This window comes from Molossus molossus, unplaced genomic scaffold, assembly GCF_014108415.1.
Source record: "Molossus molossus isolate mMolMol1 unplaced genomic scaffold, mMolMol1.p scaffold_m16_p_7, whole genome shotgun sequence".
Lineage (NCBI taxonomy): Eukaryota > Metazoa > Chordata > Mammalia > Chiroptera > Molossidae > Molossus > Molossus molossus.
Window position 1 is genome coordinate 97645942 of NW_023425401.1, and position 12147 is coordinate 97658088.

Genomic DNA, 12147 nt, shown 5'->3' on the forward strand with positions numbered 1-12147 from the left:
ATATTCATAAGTAAAGTAATTTATTATTTTCTAGCTATTGTACTTTTTAGGTTTTAGTATAAATATTATTCAAAATTCTTCTTATATTCTAGAATAGTTTGAATAATACTGTAATTAATTTTTTTTAAGTTTGATAGAATTCATCTAAAACAGTCTGGACATATTTGTTATTGTTGTTTTAGATATACAGAGAATATTTTATTGTAAAACTTTTCTTTTTTGTTAGTTCTGTTTAGATTTTTCTATCTGTTCCAGGGACAGTTTTGATTCTTTGTATTTTTAAAGAAAAATATTGATTTTATGCAGAACTTTTCATTCAATTTCATAGATTTAGCCAAAGTATTCTGTTGTAATTGCTATAATTTCCTTTGACTATATGGGATTTTTCCCTCTGTTGTCATATTTTATGTTAAGTATTTGTACATTCTTATTTTCTTCTTCCCTGATTATTTTAGTGGGATTTATCTTGTTAGTTTTTCTAAGGAATCCATTTTGAATATATTAATTCTGTTGTACTCTTTCATTAATTTATGGGTTTTCTTTGTATATCTGATTCATTTAAGTTTTTTTTTTATTTAGCATCATTCTGTATTTAACTTCTTGTTTCCCAATATTTTATTATGAAAAATTTTTTAATGTAGAGAGAAGTTGAAAGGATTGTACAGGAACACCTACAACTCACCAGCTAGATTCTTATTATTAATTATTTGCCATATTTCTTGATCACATATGTAGTCAACTATCCATCCCTCTCTCTATCCATCAGACCATCTTAATTTTGTTTCAAAGTAAGTTTCCGATATTGTTACATTTCAATTCTAATTTAGCATGCATATTATTAGCTGGAGTTTAATCTTGGTTTATTATTCTTTTTATTTCCGAAGTAAATTTTACATTCAGAGACATGCATGAATCTAAGTGTATCAGTCAGTGAATTTTAGCAAATGCATACATCTGTGTAGTCCAAACCCCTACTACAATATAGAACATTACCATTACAGACACTTAAAAATTTTAAATAATGCTTAAAACTATATAATGCTAATGAAAGAAATAAAAGAATATCTAAATAAATCAAGAAATGTACCATATTCATGGATTGGAACACTCAGTCTAGTAAAGTTGTCAGTACTCCCCAAATGGTTAGTTTCCAAGCAATTTCTATCAAGATTTTTTTTGTAGATATGGACATGATTGTTCTAAATTAGTTTAAATTTTTGTATTGACTTTTAGAGAGAGAGGAGAGGGGGGGAGGAGAAACATCAATGTGAAAGAGAAACATTGATTGGCTATGTCCCATACACATCCTGACCAGCAATTAAACCCACAACATGATTGGAGAAATCGAACCTGCAACCTTTTGGTATATGGGACAATGCTGAGCCATACTGGCCAGGATGATTGTTCTAAAATTTATATGGAAAACTGAAGGAACTGAGCATAGCTAAAACAATTTCAAAAAGAAGCATAAAATGGGAGGAATAAGTGTATGTGATTTCAAAACCTTTTATATAGCCCTGTCATATTAGTGGAGGGATATGCATAGATCAATGGAACAAGAGAACCCAGAAATAGAACCACACAAATATGTCCAACTGATTTTTGACAAAGGTGCAAAAGCAATTCAATAAAGGAAAGTTAGCATTTTCATCAAATGCTGGACATCCATAGATCAAAAAAGAAAGAAAAGAAAACATGAACTTCAATCTAAGTTAGAGCTTTATAAGAAAACTTAATTCAAACTGGATCACAGATTTGCATAAAATTATAACACTTTAAAATAGGAGAAAATCTTCACAATCTAAAGCCAAGAAAGTTCTTAGAATTGACATCAAAAACATGATTAATAAACTGAAAAACTGATAAACTGGACTTTATCAAAATTAAAAACTTTTGCTTTATAAGAGATCTTGTTAAGAGGAAGAAAATGTAAGAGGAAGAAGACAAACAAAGGCTACATGCCAGCTGATTCTGGCCCCTTTTTATGAGCCTTCCCAAAAATTTCACCAGTAGTCTTTTTTACAACTCCTTGATCAGCTTTATATTATGTGACTACCCCTGGCCACAGGGAAGCCCGGAAAATTGAGGTTTTTTTAGTGGAGCTCATGCCACCCTGATACAGGTTTTTGCTCGTAAAAACAAACAAGAAGAAAGTCAGAATGGATATTGGGAGGGTTACTAGCAGTGTATGCAACAACTGCAAATTTGCAGGCCCTTCTACTCCTAAACATTCTTTTGTTCATTTAACAGTGAACAAGCTTGAACTAGTACTTGATGCTGCACATGGAAACAGCTCATCCTGGCAGTTACTTAACAAATTGACATAGTCCGCCTTCTGGCAAATAGTCATCTTTGATATCAACCACTTAAGACAAAATTAAGTGGCTCCTTAGCACTACTGCACTTTTTGATGTGCTGTGAAGCCTTTTAGAGGAATTACCTACATTTGTATACCCTTGTTAAGAAGTTTGTAGAGCTTGATGGCAGATAACTCAAATGCAAAACAAACATTACCATGATTGAGAACACTTTTAAGGACTTGAATATTCTATAATTTGAGGATGTATGTAACTGTCCCGAGAAGCCTGTGCCAGAAATCTAAGAGGATGTAATTATCATATTAAATGAGAACCATATGTAGACTAATAAGGGATGTCAATGAGTTAGATAACTTAGATGTAATGGACAAATGCCTGGAAAGGCAAGACTGCTGAAACTGACTCAAGAGGAAATAGAAAATATAAATAGATATGTAATAAGTAGAGAGATTGAATTAGTAATAGCAAAATTACCTACAAGAAAAGCCCATATTCAGATACTTCATTGCTAATTTGTGCCAAACATTGAATGTGTGGAAGAGTCTACCAAAAAGTTTCTACCAATCTGCACTAACTCTTCCAAATTTGGGAGAGAAGGGAAAGCTTTAGGAGACCAGTATAACCGTGTGTACAAAGCCGGAATGAGACATCATGAGAAAACTACAGACCAATATCTGTTATGATGCAGAGTTTCTCAACAAAATACTAGCAACACAAATCCAGCAAAACATGAAAAGTATACACCATGAACACAGAATTTATCTAGAAATTCAAAGTTAGTTTAGCATTCAAAAATCAAGTAATATAACTGATGTAATGAAATCAACTAATGTAATACAGCATATCAATAGATCAAAAAATAAAAAATATAGTATGTTCTCAATCGCTACAGAAAAAGTATTATTTAAAATTCAATACCCTTTCTTGGGAGCAAAATCTCCCCTGGTGAGAACCACTGACCTTGAAGCTTTGATAATTTCTGGAACCTGATTGATCTGGCCTTGGTCTTTGATTACTAAAGAAGACAATCTTTTCAATCTGAAGAACCAAAGATGTGCTAACTATATATTGACCCAGTGCTGTTGTGACAGGACCCCTGCTCTCTCAGTTTTCATGAGCCAGCCATGTGAAATTAATGGCAGGAACTCTACTAACTTCTGGAAACTGCTGCAGCTGAGAGATCATGGACATCTGCCAGCAAAGCTGGATTGCCACATACGACATACAACTCAACAACTGACATGTGTGTCAAAATCAATGTGTCAGCATTGATGTGTATAAAACTCAGCATGTGTGTCAAAATCAGCATATGCCAGAATCAAAACACATGTCAGAATAAACACATGTTAAATAAAAATCCACCCTTGTGTCAGAATCGATGTATGTGTCAAGATTGACATGTGTCAGAATGAACAGATGTGTCACATCAAGATGTCGAAATTGATGTGTTGATTTTGATGTGTCAGAATGAATGTGCATGTCAGTGAACACGTGTCTAAATTGACGTGTGTCAGAATCAGTGTGCATGTCAGAATCAATGCACATGTCAGAGTGGTCAGTGTGTCAGAATAAACGCATGCATCAAAATCAACACATGGCAGTATTGACACACCTGTCAAATTCAATTCTGACAATCCTCAGAAGAGAGGGTAGAGTTGGGGAGAGATAAACCACAGAACTTATATGCATGTACGCATAACCAATGGACATGGCCAACAAAGCTGGAAACGGGGCGGGGAGGGATGGGGAAGACGGTGTCGATGGGGGAAAAAGGAGAAACATTTGTAACAAAATAAATTAATAAAAAATAAAAATGTGTCAAAATTGATAGGTCAGTTTCGATGTGTGTGTCAAAATTAACACTTTGTCACAGTGGACAAATGTGGTGAAACCAAAGTGTCACAATCTACCTCAGAATTGATATACGTGCTATGTGACATAAGTGGCAGTAGTAACATGCATGTCATAAATGATGTATGTGTCATAGTGGTGTGCTTGTTAGTGACATGTCACAGTTGACATACATGTGGCCAACATCTGTAGAGCATTTTACTGCTTATAAAGTTTTTCCAGAAGACTTATAATTTTAGATGTGATGTGGTTCTTAAGAAAGTTATTGTTTGATTAGCTTCTGACTTTTTTTTTTAATCACTCGAGGACAATTTTCCATTTTTTGTTCATATAGAGTGGGAGGGAGAGAGAGGAAGAGAGAGAGAGAGAAACATCAACGTGAAAGGGACACATTGAGTGGCTGCCACCCGCACGACCAACCAGGGCCGGGGACAAACTGCAATGCAACCGAGGTACGTGCCCTTAGCAGGAACCGAACCCGGGTCTCTCTGGACTGCAGGCTGACGCTCTAACCACTGAGCCAAACTGGCCAGGGCTGACTTTTTTTTTAATTGAGGTAAAATATATATTGGATAAAATTAACCATTTTAAAGTGGACAATTTAGCAGTATTTAGTACTTTTTTTGTGTTGTATAACTATCACTTCTATTTAAATCCAGAACATTTTCATGTCCCCTACAAAAAGACTATACCTATTAAACAATAATTCTTCATTCTCTCTTCCCACAGTAAAAAAATTACCAATCTGCTTTCTGTCTCTCTAAATTTCCCTGTTCTGGACATTTCCTATATATACAATCAAACAGTTTGTATATGTGTGTGTGTGTATAAATCCAACACCCTTTCATGTAAAAAAAAAAAATAGGAAGAGAAGGGAAAATCCTTAATATCATAAAGACCGTCTATGAAATCTCACAGCTAATATGTACTTAACAGTGAAAGAATGGATCAAAAACAAGATGAGGATATCCACTTTTGCCACTTCTATACAACATGGTGGTTAAGCAAGAAAAAGCATCCAGGTTAGAGAAGAAGCAGTGAAACTATTTCTGTTCACCAAAAACGTAATCTTGTATATAGAAAACCCTAAGTAACCCACTAAAAATTACCGAAACTAGTACATGAGTTTGGCAAGGTTGAAAGATATAAGATCAATATTTTAAAAATCAATTATATTCCTATACACTTATAATGAATAATGCTAAAATGAATTTAAAGAAACAATTTCATTTACACTAACATCAAAAGAATAATGTAGGAATAAATTTAAGAAAAGTATAAAACGTATACTCTGCAAACTACAAAACATTACTGAAAGAAAAATTTTAAAATCTAAATAAATTTTAAAAACACCCATGTTTGTGGATCAGAAAATTTACAATTGTTATAACAATTCTCCCCATATTAATCTGCCAATTCAATACGATTTCCATCAGAATACTATCTGCTTTGTAGAAATTGACAAATTGATCCTAAAATTTATATGGAAACTCAAGGAATTTAGAATAGCGGGAAAAAACAAACAAACAAAAAAAAAAACATGAGAAAGAAGAGTTTGAGACTCACAATACCCAATTTCAAAACTATAAACTAACAATGACCAAGACAGTGTTGTACTATCATGAAGACAGGAATATACATCAATAATTCTAATTGATAGTCCAGAAATAAACCATGTGTTTGTGGTCAACTGATTTTCAACAAAGGTGATAAGTCTGTTCAATAAGGAAAGAATAGTTTTTTCAACAAATGGTGCTGGGACAACTGGATAAATAGCACACCAAAATGTGTCAAGACTTCATGGGTCAAGCTCTTAGAAAAAAGCATAGAAGTAAATTTTCATGACCTTGAATTTGACAATAGATTCTTAGCTATAACACCAACAACACAGACAACAATAACAACAAAAGTGGGTCCATTAGATTTCATCAAAAACTGCTGTGCTTCAAATAAAACTAATCAAGAAAGTGAGAATACAACCCACAGAATGGGAGAAAATGTTTGCAAGCGATTTATCTGATTAAGGACTTCTATGGAACTCTTACAACTCACAATAAAAAGGATGTATGTCTAGAATATATAGAACTCTTACAACTCACACTAAAAAAGACAACTCAGTTTTAAAAGTGCAAATGATCTGAATAGACGATGCTCCAAAGAAGATAAACATAGCCAATAAACACATGAAAAGATAGTCAGCATCTTTAGTTATCGGGGAAATGCAAATTAAACCCACTGTGATGACTGGAGTCAAAACCAGAAAACAAGTGATGAGAATGTAGAGAAATCAGAATCCCCATACTGTGTGGGTGGGAATTTAAAATCCTTCAGCCTCTTTGGAAAAGTTTGGCACTTCTTCAGAAAGTTAAACGTAGAGTTATCATAAGAGTACTCTGATAAGCTGCAAACTTGACCCTATTGTACAGATTCTTTCTGTACATTACAGTTCTAACATTACAGTTTCATATTATTATAAGGACTACTCATTATTAAACAATAAAAGAAGAATATAAACAGATTAATGAAGTCTATGTTTCTTTAACTGGGATGGTTAACTGTCACCCATCTTTTTATTATTATTATTGTTAATTATTTATTTTTGTTACAGATGTTTCTCCTTTTCCCCCCGCTGATTCCCCCCTCTCCCTCCCTCCCTTCCCTGTCCCCAGTTTTGTTGTCCATGTCCACTGTTCATGCATATAAGTTCTGTGGTTTATCTCTCCCCCACCACCCCCTTTTCTGGGGATTGTCAGTCTGTACCCCACTTCCACGTCTCTGGGACTACCCCATTCCTCAGACTGTTATGTTCATTATATTCCACAAATAAGTGAGATCATATGATACTTGTCTTTCTCTGTTTGGCTTGTTTCGCTTAGGATAATACTTTCCAGGTGCCTCCATGTAGTCTCAAAGGATAAGAGATCTTTCTTTACAGCTGCATAGTACTCCATTGTGTATATGTACCACAGCTTTTTTATCCATTCGTCTACTGATGGACATTTGGGCTGTTTCCAGATCTTAGCTATTGTAAATAGTGCTGCTACAAACATGGGGGTACATATATTCTTTCTGATTGGTGTTTCAGGCTTCTTAGGGTATATTTATAGAAGTGGGGTCACTGGGTCACAGATCTTTTGATGATAAGCATACACCAAGGCACATAGCTGAGATTCCCAAAATTTTTGGAAGCTGTGCTGTTATCAGTTTGTGATTAATTTTGATTTGAATCAATGAAGTTTTTCAACTAATAAGAGCATAATTTTCTTTATTGTTTATTATCAATTTATTTGGCTGTGTGTTGTTCAGTTACCTGCCAATATGCAGTCATTCATATTGGCATCAATACTTTAATCTATGCTTTCTCTGTAGCTAGACTTGACCCCTATTAATTATGTCAAATATAGTGATGCTGCTAAAGCAGTTGTATACAGAATCCCCAAAATGTTTGTTTATTGCCACCAAGTTATTTTTTTCTTCTGTTTCAATAACTGTATTTGGGATCATAGAAGCTGTCTCCCTATATAGGAGGATATTGATTACCAGAACCAAGCATAGTCTGACACACATAAGCCAATAATAAAAGAGGATAATGAGTCATCACCAAGTTCTTGTTTCACTAAAAAGTGGGAACAACTAGAGTAGTTGGGCTGTGAAGTAACTTTTTCCAATCAAATAGATCATGGTCAAAAATAGATGATGCATTTGAGTATGGCTCAGACAACTTTTAAGAAACTTGGTTCTAAAAATATGAAGAAAAGGAAAGCTGATATAGCTAAAGAAGAATGTGGGGGTCCAAGGATGGCCTTTCTCTGGGGAGACAGAAGATACTTGAACATGTTTATAAGTATAGGAGACAACCATTATCGGCAAGATGCCGAAGATTCAGGGAGAGGGAGAATAAAGGTGGAGCAAGATTCCCAGAGGTGGGTCAGAAAGATACCAAGTGTCCAGGAGAAACAGAAACTTCAGCATAAAATAGATAATGACACCAAATAATTATGAACTATTTGTTATAATAATTTAGGACAAGATGCAAGGGAAATGTTCCGGGTTTTGTTAACAGTGTGCCCATGTTCATTATTGCTGCCAATGAATCCTAGGTAAAATCTAGCCCTGCACCAAACTTGAAATTTTAGCCTAGATCTACCAATAAACAATTTAAAAATGTACAATAAAATTTTCCTGTTTTAATTTTGTCACATTCAAGTAATGTGTTCTCTTTTTTTTCTTTGTAGATTTGACTCCTCCTCATTCTGAGCCAGTGTACATCCCAACAGGCCTAGAGATAGAACCCCTTTATGCAAACTCCAAAGAAGACGCAGTGGTTTATCTCGCTGAAGATGGTGGGTACATGATGAACCATGTTACTGTAAAAATGTAATGTGGTACCTGGGCTAAATCTCTTACCTATTTTTGTTTTGCTGTATATAGCAGAAATTTCAGATTACCAGGAAACCCCAGGCCCCTTAAAAATGTTTGGTTACCTATTGATCCGAATGTTGATTTAGTGCTAATTATATTCTTGAATGTGTATTTTAGTTTATGCAAAGTTACTTTAAAATAAAACATCACATTGGCCATTAGAATGGAGTTATATTTAAGGAGGAATTATGCTTCATATCAGTTTTCAAGGGTAAGTCTAGTGGAGTGCTCTGCAGCTATTGGTTTCTCTCTATTGAAAGGTCATATTCATGCAATCTTTCAGAAGTTATTTTTTTCATTTCATGCCAGTTTGATGCAGTTCTTGGGATTTCCATCTTTAAAAGAGGAAAACATGCTCACTGCAAATAACATCTAAGTTTATATCTCAGAAAACTTGAGATCAATATTTGTACTTTGAAAGGTCTAGTAATGCAAAATCTCGTATCTGCTTTGTGATGCAGTATGCTAATAATCAAACATAGACGTCTCAGCCTATATCCTAAACTACTACTCCTTATGCACCAACCTGAGGAAGTATGGGACTCCTGCAGAGTTTCACCACCAGAGTTCTGTATCTTACAGTATATGTTAAAGATACCTTCCAGGGAACATATGTATTTTATTAAAAGGTTTGGCAAAACAGATACATTCACAGGATTGTTTCCTATTCAGTAAACAGTTCGAGAAATTATTTACTCACATATTATTAAACAACTGGAGTGAGAGAAGCACCTCTGATTTTTCTAATTTGATTTCAAATCTTTTTATGGCTAACTTTTCAAATATTTACATGGCTAGTTGTAGAACTTAGACACATAACTTAAATGAGATCTGATAAAAAATTGAAAGAGTTGAGATGAGTCACTCAGGGTCTTGTCAGGAATTGAATGACATACTTGGAATAATTTTTTAAAGTTCAGTGAAAGTATAATTTATAAAAGGGTGGGCAGAGTTAAGGGAGACTAACAAGGAATAGCAAAGCAACATAAGACTATCAACAGAGCAGAATCATTATGTCTCCTCGGCCTGAAAGGGTAAACCAATAGAGGGTTTTTAGACCTGTAGCTATATAGAATTCTGGTTGACAATTTTTATTTCAAAGATTAATTTCTTTAAAGATATTGTCCCAATGTCTTGTGATATCTGTTGTCTTTAATAAAGTCAGCCATAATTTCTATCATTTTTCCCTATATACAATGTGTCTTTTTCTCTCCCTCTGGTTTCTACAAATCAATGCTCTACCTAGATTTGATTGTCTCTATATTTATTCTGTTGGGAGTTTGCTGATCTTATTGGGTCCATAGGTTAATAGAGTGCGTTTTTCCTCCCAATTTGAGAAATTTTCAGTTGTTATTTCTATACATAGTTTTCTATACTATTTTATCTCTTCTGTCCTTTGGAATTCCAATTGCATATATGTTGGATTTCTAACTATGCCCCACATGTCCCTGGATCTTTGTTAATTTTTTGTCCTTCTTTGTCCTTGAGTTTTTTGTTTTTAAGTTCACAGAGTCTTTCTTCTGTAATCTTCAATGTTTCTTTTGAGCCTATTCAGTAAATCATTTCAGTGATGGTACTTTTTATTTCTAGAATTTTTATTTGGTTCTTTTTTATAGCTTCCATTTATTTTTTTAAGATTAATCTTTTTATTCATTATCTTTATCTTTTTCTTTAAGTCTTTTAACACATATTCTAAGTCCTCTGTAAATCCCATCAGAGTTATCTTGGGGTCTGTTGAATGTGTGTGTGTGTGTGTGTGTGTGTGTGTGTGTGTCACCATAGATCACATTTTCCTGCTTCTCAGCAAGCTTCACAAATTTTTTATCATATGCAGGGCATTGTAAAAGATGTGTTGTAGGAGTCTATATTATAGTCTTTTAAAAACTTACATTGATTTTTTTTCTAGTAGGCAGCTAAATTGCTGATAGGTAATTCTGCTTCTTTCAGGCTGGTTTTATTTTTTTGTAGGGCAAATTTATTTTCATTTTGCCTCAGTACTAGGTCTTAGATGTGGTTCTTATGCCCAATGTGCAGCCTTTCTGGAGTCATGATGAAATGTCTGAGGTGCTTAGTGAAATCTTTCCACTCTGGATATGTTGAAATTCCAGTATATTCTAGAAATATACTCATCCCCCCTAGTAGCACTATTTCCTATCTTGTTTGGTCTTATCCTGTGCTTATACAACCAAGCCCTCGGGAAAGGACTGGGGAAACATCATGTAGACTGCTGAGACCCTCCCCTGTATATAGCTTTCTGCTCTCTAGTGTCCTGCCTCACAAATTTCAGCAGCCCTGAGCAAGTCTTTCCTCCTCAGCACAGCAAGATTGTTATACTATTCTTTTTTTAAAATATCTTTTTATTGATTTTTTTTTAGAGAGAGGGGAAGGGAGAGAGAGATAGAAACATCAATTGGCTGCCTCCTGCACGCCCTGACGGGGGATCAAACCAGCACCTCTCAGTCCATGGGATGATGCTCAGTCCACTGAGACACACTGGCTGGGCAAGACTATTCTTAAGTGCCACCTTCCTAAGGTATAGTCAGAAAGTATTCACAGGAAGAAAACCAGGGTTAAACACAGTACTACTTCATGTATTTATCTTTTTGCAAGAATCTGATATAGTTCTGGTCTATGTGTTGTCCAGATTCATAATTATTTATAGTGAAAGGTCAAGTTCAGAATCAGTTATTTCATAATAACCAGAAGCAGAATAATATTCTTAATGTGCGTAACATGAATTTATTTTAGGCATTGCTTTTCTTGTCTTAATTCTCTTAGATTTTCTTACTTCAACATAAATCTGTATATTAGTATCAAATTACTTTACTAATTAAAATTCTCAGTGTCACTTCACTTATACAGAATAGCCTATACTTTACACATGGCTTGGTATTTTTATGGCCTATTTCTCTCAACAGCTTACAAAGAACCTTGTTTTGTATATTCCCGAGTTGGGGGCAACCGAACACCCCAGAAGCAGCCTGTGGATAATTGTGACAACACTTTGATGTTTGAAGCAAGGTTTGAGAGTGGTAATCTACAGAAGGTAGTCAAAGTGTAGGTTTTAATTATGTTTATTTGAGGAGCTAGACCATCAGCTATTTATTATTTTATTATTTTTTGTATTTTGTACATTAAAATTTTAGTATCCATCACTGAACTGTAATTTCTTAAAGCATAGATGCTACTTGGAGATCCTGGGGGTGGGTATGAAAGGTTAAAATAATTTTGAGACCTATGAATTAAAGTAAGCAAGTTTCTGTACTGTCTGTTTTCAATATGCCAATGTGAATTCTCTCTCACACAGACACACACACACACACACACACACACACACACGTACTGCTTCTCAGATTTTTTAATAGAATAGTTCTTGGGATGAATATTCCATAAAATAAGCTTAGGAATGTGCATGCTGTCCAAGGGCATTCTTTTAAAAAAATTTTATTATGAAGATGTTTAAATATGTACTTAAGTACAGGGGATAATGAAATTCTGCATTAACTACCATATACCCATCACCTAGATTCAATAACTATCATGGTTTTGCAACATT

The 12147-nt window shown here is 34.4% G+C and overlaps 1 protein-coding gene across 2 annotated transcripts in view; it reads left to right on the top strand.

Annotated features, from left to right (window-relative positions):
* Positions 1–12147, top strand: part of AGBL3 (ATP/GTP binding protein like 3) — a 63437-nt gene that overhangs the window by 9272 nt on the left and 42018 nt on the right. Inside the window, exons 5-6 of one of the 2 annotated variants that reach the window (XM_036246404.1) lie at positions 8405–8512; positions 11510–11648. In XM_036246404.1, coding sequence (XP_036102297.1) covers positions 8405–8512; positions 11510–11648 — 247 coding nt within the window. Of the gene's footprint in view, positions 1–8404; positions 8514–11509; positions 11649–12147 lie in introns of those variants that run through there. The other variant, XM_036246405.1, reaches the window with a different exon arrangement.